Raw genomic sequence first — 18,653 nt, 5'->3', positions numbered from 1 at the left:
TACATTTCAATGACTAATTTATTCATCAGTGATTTCTTGTATCCCAAAAAGTGGATACAAGAAATGAGAACAAGTTATCCAACTTCTAGTCTACCAGTTTTTCTGTCATCCCACCAGAGCTGCAAGATGTTAGTTTCCACTTCAGTACTTAATTTAACATTGCACAATGTTATTTTTTTAATTAAAAATAATGAGGACTTACAAATAAGAGGTTAGATTCAAGGGATACCCGGTTTGATCAACAGAAGTGAGTGGAGAAAGCAGTAAAGGTACCTCCTCTAGACTGGAGCAGCCAGGGCTAATGAGTATGTAGTTTTCTTATAATGCTGTGATTGAAATGTAGTATTTAACGGTGAAGCCCTCTTACAGATGATGAAAATACTATAGAGTGACAAATCTTTGGAATTATGTTGAAATGCTTTGTATTTTATTCCAGTGTCCAAAATTGTAAAATAAGTGCTTTGAAGCCAGACTTATTGACCAAACAATAGTAATTTCGAATTGAGGATGTAACATATGTCTCAATTGTTTAAATAAACTAAGACTATAAACCAATGTTAAAGTACTTAGCTTGTTTTGCTGTCTAAACATTTAGTTTTAGGTGCTAGGCAAAAGTCATTAGAGTACTTTTATCACTGTGAATTTTGCAAAGCATTTTCTTTTAAAAATGAAAGCCAATGGTTTATTATTGTGACAATTGTTACTTTGTGTAACATTGATAATTTTTGTCTCCTGAGTCTATTGGAATATTTACAGTAAGTGTGTGTGTGTGTTGATAATTTTTGTCTCCTGAGTCTATTGGAATATTTAAAGTAAGAGTGTGTGTGTCTTCAAGAGAGAGAGTGTAAATGAGAAAGAGCACATGTGGTCAGGTGTAGTGGCCCATGCCTGTAATCCCAGCACTTTGGGAGGCTGAGGTGGGCAGATCACTTGAGGCCAGGAGTTCGAGACCAACCTGGCGAACATGGTGCATCCCCGTCTGTACTAAAAATACAAAAATTAGCCAGGCACACACCTGTAATCCTAACTACTTGGGAGGCTGAGGCAGGAGAATTGCTTAAACCCATGAGGCGGAGGTTGCAGTGAGTCGAGATCATGCCACTGCACTCCATCCTGGGCAATAGACTGAGACTCTGTCTCAAAAAATAAAAAAATCTGATAAAAAAGAGCACATGCATATGGATGTTGACACACCCATGTTTTATTTGTTTTATTTGACATTTTCTAGTTTATCGCATATTTTTGAACTAAAGAAAGTATAACCGTTTTATTAATTAAAGATTCATGGAATGAACATTGACCTGCAATGCAGCATTTGGAAATAATTGGCATCTTCTAGGCACAGGTTAAACATAGGTTGTGTTTTATGCTCTGTTCTAATCTTACTTAAAGGTCTTTGATAACTATGGGGTTAATTTTAGTTTTGTATTAGTTTTAGTATAAATTTAGTATATACATTGTATAATAATATGTATAGTTTAGTATACAAGTTTAGTATATAAGTTTGGCAGCAAATTCATAAGAAAAGAAACTGTCTTTGAGGAAAAAAATAATACTCAGCCGAAGCCTTACCTTGGGTGTTATGTGATTATTTAATTTTACAGACTCCAGGGATTAGAGCTCGATCTACAAGGCTTCAGTGGTTTTGTGACAAATGTATTGCGAATAATCAGGTTTGTATTTGATTCTGATGTCTCAATCACCTAAAACTGTGAGTAAAAGGCAAGGGTCCTCTGTGTCACGTGAACATTTGGGGATTTCGAGAGATGGGGCATTGTGGAAGCAGTGTTTATCTTGATTGTTTGCCAGATAAGCAATGGCTTATTTATTATTCCTGAGGTGCAGTAGAAACCCTAAATTGTTAACCTGGGCCCTGAAGATTTTATCTTTAACTAGTTGGTTGGAGCAGGCCGACCTTGTGTCCTTGGCACTAATACACTAAGCCTTCATTAGTCCATAGTGGCAGGAGGAGTTGCTTCTTAGAGCTCTGGAATTTCTGCTTGCCCTCCTCTGGTGCAGGTACCTGTTTGCATCATGCCAAGTAAAAGCCCCAGGGCAAGAGGAGTGTAAAATTTGGAGGGAGAAGTATTTTGTTAGTGTATGATATTCTCATTGAGTTCTCCCACCCCGATATCTTTGAATTAGTTATTCACGTTGTGTTCTTGACTCCAGATTTTTTTTAAATCGTGTTAAAATAAGTATAATGTAAGATTTATCATTTAACCCTGTATAAGTATACAGTTCAGTGGCATTAAGTTCATTTACATTGTTGTGCTCAGCCCACTAACTTTTGAAATGAAGTTAAACTGCCCTTTGGTAAAGTTAATTTGAAAGATTATTCCACTGCTGTTTGTTAACTATAAAATATATAGCAAGGTAGATCTATCTCTTAATCTTACTTTTAAGGTTGAAACTCTGGAAAAATTAGTGGAGCTGACACAGAAGCTCTTTGAATGTGATAGAGACCAGATGTACTACAATCTGCTAAAACTGTATAGTAAGTGATTTAACTGTTCTTCTTGTTTTCATTTATTCTGTTGAAGGCAGTGGCAGGAAAGGAGTATTTGGTTTTGAAGGAGCTCCAGGGATTGTCAGAAGGCAGTTTTCATTCAACAGAGGTTCAAGTAGAGGCTAGATTGAGTTTTATCACAGAATGTTATATTGTAGCACTAGGCACTGTATATCTTCATAATTTCTGACATTCTTACTGCAATAATGAGAAAGTACGAAAACCTTCAGAACCACAGAATTTAATAGGACTTTTTGAGGTAAGAATGATCTTTCTGTTCTTTTTATTTAAACCTTCAGGTAAATTTATTGGTCACTTTTATAAATATGTAACCACCAAAACATTGATGTATGTAGATATTTTTTTCTTTTTGCAGGAAGATGCATATCTTGCATATCTATATACAAACTCATTGTTAAACAGTTTTTAAAATGTCATATATTTTTGACTCAGTTATATATTACAAACATTTTTCTATATTTAATCACCTACAAATAACTAATGTACTACATAGATGTACTAAAATTTACTCAGCCCATCTGTTACTGGATTTGTGAATAGATTTCCATTTTCCGTTTCTAAAACAATACTACGTTATTCATTTTTGTGCCTTAATCTTCATTTACATCCTTAACTCTTTTCTGAGGCTGAAATCTTTGTATTTGACATTTCAGAAACTTTTGATCTCTCTTTTCAAACAATGCTCTAGTACTTTTATACTGGTGTACACATTTGGAGCTTTACAGTTTCTTTTAGGATATTTCAGTGGAGAGGAATAACACTTAGAACAGCCAGTGACCTTTCCCTATTTGATTCATGGATATTTATCTAGATTTATTGTTCTTTTCTCTTGGCAAATTTCCCTTCACCAAACAAATAAGGGGATTTATTTGTCTTTTCAAACTTGTATTTATTACCATTGAAAGCTTTATTTTACATCTTGATGATGTAAATGAAATTAAACTTGCTAAATTTACATTCCAGTTTTTGGTTGTATTGAAATACACACTTCACAGTGTAATTCTTAAGACTTTGGCTTGAATGATGATGAAGTTTTTATACAGAATGCTGAGGTTGGTATTGAATGTATACAATTAAAAACCTGTATTTTAGGCAGTTGGTCCTCAAATTGCAAATTATAATCTGTACTTGAGCACTAACATTCCACTCTACCTACTTTTTCTTCCTTTTAAAGAACAATTTCATGAAATTCTAATGTGCCACGCTCAAAAGAAACACTGACTCTATGTCTAAATGTGTCTTATTATTTCAAGTAGTCCTCATAGAAGACTATATAAACTTTGATTCAGGAAAAAAAAAAAAAATCTATGAAGCCCTTACTGTGTGCTAGACATTGTGGTAGGCGCTGCAGGTGTAAAGGTAGTGCTCTGCTGAAAGGGTCAGCCCCATCACCAAGTCTTAACACTGCAGCGGGTAAGAACAAGTGTAAGTATGTGGTAGTCTAGGGCCAGGTAAGAGGTGGCCAGCCACACAAAGTTCTTCCTGTTCAGAAGAACTTTCACTATTAGTTTTGTTTTGTTTTTGAGACAGGGTCACCCAAGCTAGAGTACAGTGGTGTGATCAGAGCTCACTGCAGCCTCAACCTCCTGGGCTCAAGAAATCCTCACACTTCAGCCTCTCAAGTAGCTGGGACTACAGGCATGTGCCACCATAACCTGCTAAAAAAAATTTTTTTTTTTCTTTTACTTTTTGTGGAGACAGGGTCCCACTACGTTGCCCAGGATGGTCTTGAACTCCTGAGCTCAAGCAGTCTTCCTGCCTCAGCCTTCCAAAGTGCTGGGATTACAGGTGTGAGCCACTGTGCCCGGCCTCTTTTTTTTTTGTAAGAAACAATAAAAATATACAACGTTTAGCTTCATCTTAAAATTTCCATTAGGGATATATGGTCTTTGAGGTTTAATACTATTTTCTTGTCCTTAATTTCCTCTATCTGTCCTGTTGGACACCTGTCTCCAATTCTTGCATTGTATTTGAGCCAGTAGTTAGAGAAGGTTGGCAGAGTGTGGTTAGCTTCTTAGGAGGCTGGAAGCCAGTGGAATCCTATAGAGAAGTATACATACTTTTTAACCACATTTGTATACCTACCTTCTGCCATGTTATAAATAGATAATCTGATTATAATAGCCCTAATCCTTTCCTTTCTGAAGAAGAAGCAAGCTATCCCCTTCTGCATTTTGTCTTCAGACTTGTGCCACTATTTAAATATTGCTATATGGACTCAGTTGCTTTGAAATGGAACATATGATATGAATTGGTAGTAAATGTGGACTCATACTTTTTAAAAATCCGTATTTTGCATTGTGGATTTCTTTCTTAGGATGCGATTTTAGCCCTTGAAAGAGATTGAATTAGTAGTTTTTTTTGGATATTTGTTGAAAAGCAACTTTCCTTTGTTTATTTTAAAACAGTACTTTTCACATACCTGTACACACTTAATTTTGTGGTAAATTATACTACAGAAACAGGCACGAAACACGGATATGTAGCTCAGCCAACACCCATGGAACTGCGTTGCATAAGTCTTACATACGTTTAAATACAAGCTTTTATTAACATGAAAGTGCTTGCATTTTCTGTGGACTCAATATAACACGATCTGTTACAAAATTTTGTCATTATTCAAACTTCGTTTCTATCCTTTCCAGTATATTTTGAGCTTTCATTGTGACAGTCTTGGAAAATTAGCTTCTAGCACCTATAACAAACATTAATTACATGAATGAAATGACTTCCTCATTTGCTTAAGGAATTTTCTATTATTTCTATATGACATTTTCCTGTTCTGAACACTTCTTCTTTACAGATAGAAAGTAGAAATTAGTTTGCTTGTATAGTAGTCTAGGCAAGAGTCAAGCTGCCTTACATTTGTAAGTTTGCAATATAATTCTTTGAATCTTTTTAAAAAGTCTGTATAACCTCAGCATTTATTCTATCTCAATAATAATTTATATAGTATTTCTTCAAGTATGTATAGCCATTTACATTTCTTTTCATATTGTGTGGCCTTTTCCTCTTCCATTATTACACAAGTGAAATGAACATATTCTGATTACTAAAGATTCAAACAATATAATACTATACTAGCTAACTCTGAAAACGTCATTGTGTCCACCACCGCCCCCTAACCTCTTATCTCAGACGTAACTTTGTCAATTGGCCATCCTTTCCATGTCTTCTCTGTACATTGCCCTCTCTCTACCTTTATATCCATATATTTTTTATGTATGTACCTATTATTTTGGTTCTTTTATGTCCTGTTTTGATTGTTTTATACTCTACATGTTTCATGTTCTACATTTCTACACTGTATTCTGTGGCTTCTTTTTGTTATACTTAACAATATGAAATAAATTCACAAGAAAAATACTTGCTTTTTCTCCCTTTTTTTTTTTTTTTTTTTTTGAGACGGAGTCTCGCTCTGTCACCTGGGCTGGAGTGCAGTGGCCGGATCTCAGCTCACTGGAAGCTCCGCCTCCCGGGTTTATGCCATTCTCCTGCCTCAGCCTCCCAGGTAGCTGGGACTACAGGCGCCCACCACCTCGCCCGGCTAGTTTTTTGTATTTTTTAGTAGAGACAGGGTTTCACCGTGTTAGCCAGGATGGTCTTGATCTCCTGACCTCATGATCCGCCCGTCTCGGCCTCCCAAAGTGCTCGGATTACAGGCTTGAGCCACCGCTCCCGGCCTTTTCTCCCTTTTAAAATATGCATCTTAACTGCTGGTATCCTTAAAACCTCTGAAGTTGATGGATTTTTTTTAATGAATTTATGGGTTCTTAAAATGTATTTGTGTTTTATTTTAGTCCTTATTTGTTTTAGTGTTCATATTATCTCGTCTTTGGCCATTGGGAACCCCTTCACATTGGCTCCTGTGTTGGATTCTGTGTTGCCTGACACACCCCATTAGTCTTTGTTAGTGTCTTGTTTTCAGGCATAACAAGACAATCCAGGCTTATGTTACATCATTCCTGTCCTAGACTGTAATCCTTATTTTATAGGGGAATGATACGTAGGTCCCATAATCAGGTAATTGACATGGGGAATATGGAAATTGCCCCATCATATCATTGTGTAAAAACCATCAGCCTTATGATTAAAACCCTGAAGTAGAGATCTCTTAGTTTAATACCATAGAGAACACGTGTGAAAAGTGCCACCTGGTATACCCTGGTTCCATAGCCATAAAATGTTGCCTCACAACTGTGTCTATTTTTGTAAAATTCACTAATATTGTCAGAAATCTTTGGTCTTATAACGTAAGGGTTCTCAGAGGTCATTTAGAACAGTCTGTCCTCTTGTTCTTTCAGGAGGGAACTGTGAGTTCCAGGAAAGTGATGTGATTATAGAGGCAAAGTGTCCATTCCTTGGTCTCAACTCAAGTTTGTGGCTGTTAGATTATTTGAATAACATTATTGTCTCAGTAGGATTTTAAACACACAAAGGATATTATGAAAAAAAAGCATAGCCTTTCTGCACATTTGTGAGAGTTTACACACAGCTGCACATTTTGACACACTGATGTGCTTGACTACTTCAAATCTTTGTTTTGTATTTTGTGATCCAGATACAATTCCAGGAAATTTTTTCCCTCTGAAAAATATTTACTGAGTTGTTTCATGCTGTATTATACTAATTCTCATCTGTATTTTGAAATATTTTCTTAAGTTGCTAGTCTTTTTGTTGTTGTTGTTTGTTTTTTGAGACAGGGTCTCACTCTGTCACCCAGGCTGGAGTACAGTGGCACAATCTTGGCTCACTGCAACCTCCACCTCCCAAGTTCAAGCGATTCTCCTGTCTCAGCCACACCACTAGTTGGAATTATAGGCATGCACCACCACACGTGGCTAATTTTTGTATTTTTAGTAGAGATGGAGTTTCACCTTGGCCAGGCTGGTCTTGAACTCCTGGCCTCAACTAATCTGCCCACCTCAGCTTCCCAAAGTGCTGGCATTACAGACATGAGCCACTGTGCCTGTCCACTAGTCTATTTTAACAGGTGCATCTCTGTAATATCCTTGTCCTCCCAAAGTAGAAGCTTTTTATATAATTTTGTGCTCTTTTTAAACAAAGGAAATAATGTTCCCAGAATTCTTACAGCCTAAAGGCACAGAGTTGTAGATTATCCACCCACGTTTTTATTGTTCAGAATAATTAATCCCTTTTTAAAGGTCCTAAGCAGTACTGTGTCTAGCTTTTGGAAACCTTCCCCTATCTTCCCACAGTCCACAGGGACCTTTTGGCAGTCAACAGAAGTGCTCCACTTTTTTTCCTTCTATGAAATAAAGATTCAGAGACTTGGATTTTTTTTTTTTTAATCAAATAAGTTTTATACTTTCACATACTTGAAATACTTGAATTTTATATTACACAACATTTTAATGAAGAAAAAGCGTAATTAGCTAATGAGAGTTTTGTTTTGAAAATTGGTTGTAAATGTAAGGCTTTTATATTAGTTGGGTTAATTTTATCAGTATATGTATAAAATCACTCTGCACTTTACGTTAATTTCTGCCATCTGGGCCTCCTTGCAGTGTAGTCTGTGTGAAAGTTTAGGCTGCAGCTGGGCACGGTGGCTCACACCAGTAATCTGAGCACTTTGGGAGGCCAAGGCAGGTGAATTGCTTGAGGTCAGGAGTTCAAGACCATCCTGGCCAACATGGTGAAACCCTGTCTCTACTAAAACTACAAAAATTAGCGGGGCATGGTGGCACACACCTGTAGTCCCAGCTACTTGGGAGGCTGAGGCAGGAGAATCGCTTGAACCCTGGAGGCAGAGGTTGCAGTGAGCTGAGATCGGGCCACTGCACTCCAGCCTGGGCAACAGAACAAGACTCCATCTCAAAAAAAAAAAAAAGAGAGAGAAAGTTTAGGCTTCAGTCTGTGTGACCCAGGGGAATTTCTCTACTCATTATTTAAGGATTTTTTTTTTGTAATTGCTGATTTCCCTTGAAGAGTGAGTATGCTTTTTTTGTTCTTTGAATTTTTTACTTTCAGGAGTCATTAGTTATCAAAAAACTTAACTTTTTGGTTTTGGGGAGAATAATCTAGGAAAATCCTACATGTTTTAGTATTTTTCCTCTAAAATGCTGAGGAACAAATGTATTCATGTTGCCTGGAACATTTGTGCTCTAAAACAAACCCTTCCTTCCTAGAGCTGGACCCCACACAATCCAGATATTTCTTATACATACTGGCAAATTAAAAAAAAAAAAAAAGACATCTAAAGCAGGTTTTCTGTGCATTTAATAATTGTATTACACTTGGTGTCATGTGACATTTTTCATATCTTGCCCCAGTTTTTCACAAGCAGAAATTAATTTATTATATTAAATGACTTGATCTTTCCTTTTCCAACCATGAGAATTTCTAAAAACAAAGTTTTGATTCTGGAGTTTTTGCTATTTGTAAAGACTAGATTACCACATGAAAGGAAATGGACTTTTCAATACGAAGGGATCTGCCTATTTCCTTCCCAGCCGACTTCCTGTCCCCTTGTAATAGTCTGATAACATTATCAGCTGAGATAAGAAATCTAAGAAGATTCCATGTATCTCACATGGTCATAGAAACTCTTCATGTCGACAGAAGAAACATAGACTATTCTCTCTATTCATCTAAGTGAAAAGGTTTGTCACTTGTAAATAGAATTACACACTTTCAATCATTTTAGTACACACCACAGCTGTGTACTATATGGCAGCAGCCTCCAACCTTTTTGGTACCAGGGACTGGTTTCATGGAAAACAGTTTTTCCATAGACCAGGTTGTGGTGGGGGACGGGGATGGTTTGGGGATAAAACTGTTCCACCTCACATCATCAGGCATTAGTTAGATTCTCATAAGGAGCGCACAACCTAGATCCCTCACATGCGCAGTTCACAACAGGGTTTGTGCTCCTATAAGAATGTAATGCTGCTGCTGATCTGACAGGAGGTGGAGCTCTGCGGGCAATGTTTGCTCACCCGCCCACCCCACACCTTCTGCTGTGTAGCCCGGTTCTGTAGCCTTTGCAAAGATCATGGATGTATGTATATCATATGCACTGCATACTATCACGTATATATGTATACTGCATATGGTACACATATATATACATATGGTATGTATGTATATATGGTGCCATATGCTGTGTGTGTGTATATATGTATGTCTCCATGATCTTTGCAAAGGCTAAAGGTCATAGTTGAGTTGTTACCTATTTCTGATTTTGATTTCAGCAGTAGGCACTTTCTCAGTAACATTAAAAAGACAAACTTTTAATCAACATGATTGAAAGTGTTTAATAAAGTGTGATGAGGGCTTCTTGTTACTGCTTTTTAATAGGTAGGGTATTTTTGGTTTGTAATTCAGAAGTACAGAGAAAAGTTCCCTTCTTGACTTTGTGGTCACAGTCACATAGGTTCCTTTCCCTAAAGGGCGGCATTTGAAATAATGCTTTCTTCAACATCAAATAAGAAAAGTTCTAAATATTTTTGTGAATTCTCTTTAGTATATTTGTTGATTAATTTCTGCTTAATCAAATTCTACAGAAATGAATGGTGACTGGCAAAGAGCTGATGCTGTCTGGAATAAAATCCAAGAAGAAAATATTATTCCTCGTGAGAAGACATTAAGATTATTAGCGGAAATCCTTAGAGATAGTAACCAGGAAGTTCCATTTGACGTACCTGAGGTAATTGTTTTTGGCATAATCATAACAGATTTTGTTAGTATAATTAGGTCATAGATTAGCCTACTTTTATACTGAAAAGATCACCAGTTTTTATTTAACAGAATAATTTTGTTTTAAAGTTGTGGTATGAAGATGAAAAACATTCCCTGAATTCTTCATCGGATTCTTCATCAGACTCAACCACAGAACCTGGTTTCCAGAAAGATATATTGAATGCCTGCCGATTGAAGCAAAGCAAAGGCAAGCACATATGGGAATGGCGGTGTGGGAGCGGGGGGTCTTCTTTCTAATAGCAGTGTAGGAAGTGCTGTAGGTTAGAGATAGGACTTAAATTTTATATATTTCTTGTCCCCTTCCATACTTTAACGAAAACATTTTGGGGCAAGTGGGAAAATTTAACTATTGACTGAATGGTAGGTAATTTTTTTTTTTTTTTTTTTTTTTTTGAGGCGGAGTCTCGCTCTGTCGCCCGGACTGGAGTGCAGTGGCCGGATCTCAGCTCACTGCAAGCTCTGCCTCCCGGGTTTACGCCATTCTCCTGCCTCAGCCTCCCGAGTAGCTGAGACTACAGGCGCCCGCCACCTCGCCCAGCTAGTTTTTTGTATTTTTAGTAGAGACGGGGTTTCACCGTGTTAGCCAGGATGGTCTCGATCTCCTGACCTCGTGATCCGCCCATCTCGGCCTCCCAAAGTGCTGGAATTACAGGCTTGAGCCACCGCGCCCGGCCAATGGTAGGTAATATTAAGGAATTACTCACTATTTTTTTTTGAGACAAGTCTCACTCTGTCACCCAGGCTGGAATGCAGTGACATGATCTCAGCTCACTGCAAGCTCCACCTCCTGGATTCACGCCTCCTGAGTAGCTGGGACTACAGGTGTCCACCACCACGCCCGGCTCATTTTTTGTATTTTTAGTAGAGACAAGGCTTCACCCTGTTAGCCAGGATGGTCTCGATCTCCTGACCTCGTGATCTGCCTGCCTGGGCCTCCTAAAGTGCTGGAATTACAGGCGTGAGCCACCGTACCCAGCCGGAATTACTTATTTTTTATTAAATGTGATAATGGTATTATGATTTACTTATAGGAAAATGTTCTGAAATTTTGAGATCCATATGAGTTACTGAGGGATGAAAAAAGTCAAGATTTCTATAATTTATTTTAAAATGCTTAAGCTATGAAAAACAAAGCAGGCCGGGCATGGTGGCTCACGCCTGTAATCCCAGCACTTTGGGAGGCCGAGGTGGGCAGATCACAAGGTCAAGAGATCGAGACCATCCTGGCCAACATGGTGAAACCCCATCTCTACTAGAAATACAAAAATTAGCCGGGCGTGTTGGCGCATGCCTGTAGTCCCAGCTACTTTGGACGCTGAGGCAGGAGAATCGCCTGAACCTGGGAGAGGGAGGTTGCAGTGAGCCAACCACTGCACTCCAGCCTAGCGACAGAGTGAGACTCCGTCTCAAGAAAAAAAATAAATCTGGTAAAACGTTAATTGTTAGATATAAGTGATGGATATATGGAAGGTGAGGTTCATTATACTATTCTTTTTTTTTTTTTTCTGGAGACAGGTCTCGCTCTGTCACCCAGGCTGGAGTGCAGTGGTGCAATCATGGTTCATTGCAGCCCCCACCTCCTGGGCTCAAGCAGTTCTCCTACCTCAGCTTCCCAAGTAGCTGGGACCATAGGCACACACCACCACACTCAGCCAACTTTTGTAGTGACAAGGTCTTGCTTTGTTGCCCGGGCTAGTCTTAAACTCCTGAGCTCAAGTGGTCCTCCCACCTCGGCCTCACAAAGTGCTGGGATTACTGGTATTAGCCACCACCCCCAACCTGTACTGTTCTTCATACTTTTCTGTACATTTGAAATTTTTCATAATAAATGCCATTGTTGGCATACATTTTTATTAAAAATATTGTTTTGAAAATAGCATTGTGGCAAATATTATAACTTACTTGAAAGCAAAAAATGATTAAGGCACTAATTACTAGTGTATATTGACGTGATCCAGCAGTATCTCGAGGTTAGAGGTCTGCTTCTTGACTTTCTTCCCTTTCTCTAGCATTAAGTTTTCCTGAAGACATCTTCACCTCTCTTAATGCCTGCTTTAAATTTTGTATGACCATCTTTAATCCTCTGATAGGAGCTTGCAAGTTGAATTTTATATTTTCACTTAGACTTCTTGTACTGTTCCAGAAGCATATATTACTCATATTTTCTCTACTTTTATTAATTTATTTTCCTTCTAGCTTTCCATAGAATGATTCCTTCAGTTTTAGGGTGGATTTCAAGGAAGGTTTATGATAGTTTACCATTAAGGAAATAAATACAACAGAATTCTTTTTTTTAATTTTACTATTGATAGTTTTGAGGTTTGTTTATTAGAAAGGAATCAATGTAGACATTTATGGAACTTCTTCATTTCCTAACTTAACTAGAAGGCTTGACTAGGCTTGCAGGCTTGGGAGGCCAACGTGGGCAGATCACTTGAGCCCAGGAGTTTGAGACCTGCCTACGCAACTTGGTGGTATCCCATCTCTCCAGAAAATACACAGATTAGCCTGGCTTGGTGGCACAAGCCTATAGTCCCAGCTACTCAGGAGGTTGAGGTGAGAGGATCAGCTGAGCCCAGGAGGTTGAAGCTGCATTGAGCCATGATTGCACCTGGGTGATTGAGTGAGACCCTATCTCAAAAAGAAAAAAAGAAATTTGGTGGCACTGATGTAAAATGTATGAAGTAAAAATAAGCTAAGTTCTTAGGCCTCCTCACTTACCTCTATAGTATAACTTTTTATTTATTCTGAGTCATTTTCTTTTCTTTTTGAGACGGAGTCTTGCTCTGTCACCCAGGCTGGAGAGCAGTGGTGCATTCTCGGCTCACTGCAAGCTCCGCCTCCCGGGTTCCAGTGATTCTCCTGTCTCAGCCTCCCAGGTAGCTGGGACTACAGGTGCACACCAGTCTATTCAGTCTATATATCATTGAGTACATGCTATGCATCTTTGAAAGTGAAGTATGAGATTAAGCTTGATCAACACTGTGTAAATGTTCTGGTGAAGTGTTTTTGTTTGTTTGTTTGTTTGTTTGTTTTGTGAGACAGAGTCTCACTCTGTTGCCCAGGCTGGAATGCAGTGGCTCAACCTCTGCCTTCCAGGCTCAAGTGATTCTCCTGCCTCAGCCTCTCAAGTAGCTGGGATTATAGGCACCCGCCACTATGTCCGGCTTTTTTTTTTTCTTTTCTTTTTTTCGTATTTTTAGTAGAGATGGGGATTCACCATGTTGGCCAGGCTAGTCTCAAACTCCTTACCTCAAGTGATCCGCCCATCTAGCCTCCCAGAGTGCTGGAATTATAGGCGTGAGCCACCACCAAGCCCATCCTCTGGTGAAGCTTTGTTTCGACTAAAATGAATAGTTAGTGTAAAGTTTAAGTGAAAACATTTAAGTAGTTAACTAAATGATTAAATACAATGCAGTGCGTATTATAAATGTAGAGCTACCTCTATGCTGGAATTTTCATTTATCTAATTGGTTTCATCCTGTTAATTCTTTCTTTGGGGGGGGCAGGGGGTAGAATGTTGGTCTGTCACCCAGGATAGAGTGCAGTAGTGCAATCTCAGCACACTGCAACCTCTGCCTCCTGGGTTCAAGCGATTCTCCAGCCTCAGCCTCCCAAGTAGCTGGGATTACAGGTGCCCCCCAGCTAGTTTTTGTATTTTTGGTATAGACCGGGTTTCACCATGTTGTCCAGGCTGGTCTCAAACTCCTTACCTCAAGTGATCCTCCTACCTTGGCCTCCCAAAATGCTGGCATTACAGGTGTGAGCCACTGTGCCCGGCCATAATCTCAGGATTCAAATGTTTAGTGAAATGTGAATGCTTTGAAAATTGAATGCTTACATTAACACTTTTCTGGTAGTTCAGTCTACTTAAAGGTGTATCGTGATTGTCACATCAGAAACAAACGTGTGGTGAATGGGTTTGGTATAGTAAAATGCTAATTAAAAAAAAACCTAATAGGGACTAATATACACAGCCACACCAAGTTAATGTGAAGACCACAATTTTAGAAAACAACAAGAGTTTCCAAATGAGTGAAATATTATGTATGATTGTGAGGAAGTTGACAATAATTTTATTGCATCTTAAGTTTTTAGCCCCCTAAAAAGCATTGGGTATTGAGTGGCAGATTTTATTGCAGTCATCTTATTGTGTGTCATGGTTTAAATATTTTATTTAGCAGAGCTGTTCTGTGACTTTAATAAGTAAATAAGACATTCTTGGCCGGGCGTGGTGGCTCAAGCCTGTAATCCCAGCACTTTGGGAGGCCGAGACGGGCGGATCACGAGGTCAGAAGATCAAGACCATCCTGGCTAACACGGTGAAACCCCGTCTCTACTAAAAAATACAAAAAAATAGCCGGACGAGGTGGCGCCTGTAGTCCCAGCTACTCGGGAGGCTGAGGCAGGAGAATGGCGTAAACCCGGGAGGCGGAGCTTGCAGTGAGCTGAGATCTGGCCACTGCGCTCCATCCTGGGCGACAGAGCGAGACTCCGTCTCAAAAAAAAAAAGACATTCTTAAATTTGTGATGCATTGATACTGGTACTCGAATGAAGATATGTCATTTTCTCCCATTTCAGAAAAGTGAAATACACCGAATACACTAGGTATCTGATGGAAATGATAGTGGAGTTTCTTCTTGCGTATTAGCGTGTTTTTATTTTCCGTTTTTTGCCAGTGTCCTGGAATATACAGTTGTTCACAACCATAGAAATCTAGTGTAAGGCACTTGGAAATTTAATGACTAACAGGGACTGTTCTATGGAAGACTTACTTGAAATGTGATAAACTTGTGCCATTGTTACTTTCACTTGCCCAAACTGTTCTCCTTAGTTAAGATGCAAATATAAATGTTGTCATATTTTTTTCTCCAAATTTAGCTTAAAGGGATAAATATTTCTTTGACAGTGCCACTTAAGTTTAATTAAGGGGCTAATGCACACATCCCCTAACTCATACATAGAAGCATAGCAATTTTTGCACGTTCAGAAACTTCTAAAGTAGCTTAAAATGTTCTTCTGAACATTAAAATAATATCATGTTCATCTTAATTAGAAGTTTTATATTTCCTTACATTGAGCCCTATATTCGTAGAACTATCACGTAGGCCATACGTGATAGTTCAGTTATGCCCCATCTTTATTGTGATTTGTTTATACACAGAAGGGAGTAGATTGTAGTTTCAGTTGGCTGTTTATAGCCAGGCAATTTTATTTCAGAAAAGTAAGTGACTGAAAAGTATAGTTACTTCTCTTTTGGTAACATCTTTTCATTCACTGACAGTTATTGTGAACAAGTGAAATAAAACTGTTAATCAGTCAAACAAATGTTGCTTAGTTTACTTGTTAGATATCTGTATATTTGAAAATTGTATGTTTTTGTATAAGTCCTGTCGTAGCCAAATAATGTGATCTCCTAATTTTAGAATTATAGGCTATATTCTCTTTAGTGCTATTGTGCTGAAATGTTAACCATTGTAACCACCCACTTATAGATTAAAGATTGCTTTAAAATGAATCTTTTGCTCCCCTCAATCTAAATTATACCTCTGGTTTATTTGGACTTTAACACACATTTTGCGATTTATTTTGAAACTAGTATCATCTTTTCATAAATTCAGAAGAGCTGTTTCTCATTTTTATTAGAAAGAAAATAATTTATCAACTTAAGAAAGCTGGTATGAGAAATAATTTTAAGAGGAAACCCCTTCAGGCACCATCCATTCAGATTAAGTTGTAATTTCCAAAACTGTAGCTTTGTCTTTAAAATATTTGAAGAATTATGTCAGTGTGTCTCTCTATAGAGGGTAACAGTGGGTTGGTATTAAAAAGCAGAAATATTTGGGTTTAGGTCTTTGTTTCAGGATTTTTTCCATCCTTTTGGCATTTCAGAATAATGTCATCTTATTTATTTTTTGTCTGTTTTCTCTCATAGGGGCATATGATATTTTCCTGAAAGCAAAACAGCAAAACGTTGTATTTAATGCTGAAACCTACAGTGATCTCATTAAATTACTGCTGTCAAAAGAGTGTTTTACACAAGCAGTGGAAGTGAAAGCATTGTAAGTATTAGTCCACTTATTAAACCTCTTGTTTAAAAAAGAATATTGGCTACCATTAGCCAATAATAATAATAATGTGCTGTGTAGTGTAATTGCTTGATTGGCCTCAGCTGCCCATAAAAATCATATGAAATGGTTAACTAATTTTATCAGGGTTTTTTCACCTTAAAAAAAAAAAAAAAAAAAAACCTTTACTGGCCATACATAATGTAGTACATTTTGCTTAATGTTCCATCACGATTCATTTAAGATATCCATGCACAGAAAAGTAATTTTATTATATTCTGTTTCTTGTTCAGCAACTAAATCCATGTACTTTTTGTGGGGGGAGTAGCCTGAGAAAACAAAGACACCATGGACTTTGAACTTAGACTAAGATTTGAATCTTACTTGAAAGTTCTGTGACCTTGGGAAAATACCTGCCATCTCTGATCATTAGTTTTTCTTCTGTATGATGAGTGTATGATAATATTACTTAATACTAAAGATTTATTCTAGGTGTTGAAGAAGGTAGCGTGAAGTAGAAAAAACATAGGTACTGAACTCATTTTATTTGTGTTTCCCCCTCCTTTCGTGTTTTTTGATTAAAAAGAAAAATAATCTGGGCGAGGTGGCTCATGTCCGTAATCCCACAAGTTCGGGAGGCCGAGGTGGGTGGATCACCTGAGGTCAGGAGTTTGAGACCAGCCTGACCAACATGGTGAAACCCCGTGTCTACTAAAAATACAAAAATTAGCCGGGCATGGTGTCGTGTGCCTGTAATCCCAGCTACTCAAGAGGCTGAGGCAGGAGTATCACTTGAACCCAGGAGGTGGAGGTTGCAGTGAGCTGAGATTGCGCCACTGCACTCCAGCCTGGGTGACAAAGCGAGACCCTGTCTCAAAAAAGAGAAGAAGAAAAGAAAAGGAATAATCTGAAAAAATTTTTAAGTCCACAACACTTTTAGAATATTAGAATCCCAAGGAGAAAATGGATGCCTGCCATCCTTTCACATCACAAGAAAACCTGGCAGTGTCCTAGTGTTGCTAAAGTTATGCATCATAGGCCGTATTTACTGTCTGTGTTTTAGTATTGAAAAACGTGTTCTGTATGACTGTACTTGTCTATGTGTGTGTGTGTGTGTGTGTGTGTGTGTGTGTGTGGTCTTGAATCATCATCTGTATGTCTTGATACAAGACAGTTGCACTAGGACTGTCGGGTTTTCAATGTACTCTGTGTGTCATTTGTGTGTTTTCTCAATTCCTAATCAAATTATATATATATATATATATATCTAGAACACTCGATATACCCTTAATTAGTGACTTGGAAAATCTGACATTGAGCAGTATCCTGTCATCTGTAACCACTAGGTCAAGGGTGTGGATCATCTAAAATTACTTTCCTCAGAAAATTATGAAACTCTCCATGCCAACCCTTTCCATGATAATGAAGGAGAGCCAGAAAAAAGAGAAACATTTTGTGTTGAGAATTAAGTATGACTAAGTGATGAGATAGAAGCAAAGACAGAAAACTTAAAAAAAAATTAGATTTTGAGTTTGGTCATGAAGACCTCTGAAATACTTCCCAAAAGTACAGGTTTTAATTTTTTTTTTTTTTTCTTTTTCATTTTCATTGGGTTTGTTCTAGAACAGTGATCCTTATTCTGGTAGCATAAACAGATTCCTCACAGCTCACCACAAAGATTCTGATTCAGCCAATTTGGTGTGGGGTCTGAGAATGTACATTTTACTCCATACCCCAGGTGATTGAAGAATCATGTCTTAAACATTTTGATCGCATATGATTAATAACAAATTGTACTTGATATATCACATGTAACTATATTATAAAACATACTCAAAATAGAAAATCTTCGTAAGATGAAATTTTTAAAAAGAGATTTAAGCCCAGGCACGTTGGCTCATACCTGTAATCCCAGCACTTTGGGAGGCTAAGGCTGAAAGGATCACTTGAGGTCAGGAGTTCGAGACCAGCCTGGGCCAACATGGTAAAACCCTGTCTCTACTAAAAATATAAAAATTAGCCTGGTGTGGTGGTGGACACCTGTAATCCAAGCCACTCTGGAAGCTGAGGCAGGAGAATCACTTGAACCTGGGTGGCAGAGGTTGCAGTGAGCCCAAGATCGCGCCACTGCACTCCAGCCTAGGTGAAAGAGCAAGACTCTGTCTCAAAAAAAAAGGGAGAGAGAGATGTAAAGGTTTTCTTGCCTCACCCTAGAGTGTTCATACAGTGTGCATGCTGCTCATTGAAGACCACTGGTCTAGAGTAGTTTCAAAACGGCAGTTGCAGCCAATTAGTGGGTCATGACATCTATTAAGTGGGACAGAACCGACAT

General features: G+C 38.2%; 1 protein-coding gene across 1 annotated transcript in view; it reads left to right on the top strand.

Annotated features, from left to right (window-relative positions):
• The window catches only part of LRPPRC (leucine rich pentatricopeptide repeat containing), a 123,665-nt gene that overhangs the window by 79,159 nt on the left and 25,853 nt on the right, over positions 1–18,653 (top strand). Inside the window, exons 26-30 of the mRNA XM_026456105.1 lie at positions 1,605–1,673; positions 2,407–2,497; positions 10,057–10,199; positions 10,319–10,439; positions 16,189–16,315. Of these exons, the coding sequence (XP_026311890.1) occupies positions 1,605–1,673; positions 2,407–2,497; positions 10,057–10,199; positions 10,319–10,439; positions 16,189–16,315 (551 nt within the window). The remainder of the gene's footprint in view (positions 1–1,604; positions 1,674–2,406; positions 2,498–10,056; positions 10,200–10,318; positions 10,440–16,188; positions 16,316–18,653) is intronic.

This window comes from Piliocolobus tephrosceles, chromosome 15 (genome assembly GCF_002776525.5).
Source record: "Piliocolobus tephrosceles isolate RC106 chromosome 15, ASM277652v3, whole genome shotgun sequence".
Taxonomy (NCBI): Eukaryota; Metazoa; Chordata; class Mammalia; order Primates; family Cercopithecidae; genus Piliocolobus; species Piliocolobus tephrosceles.
Note: the sequence above shows the minus strand (reverse complement) of the source record. Positions and strands in the feature narration are given on the sequence as shown.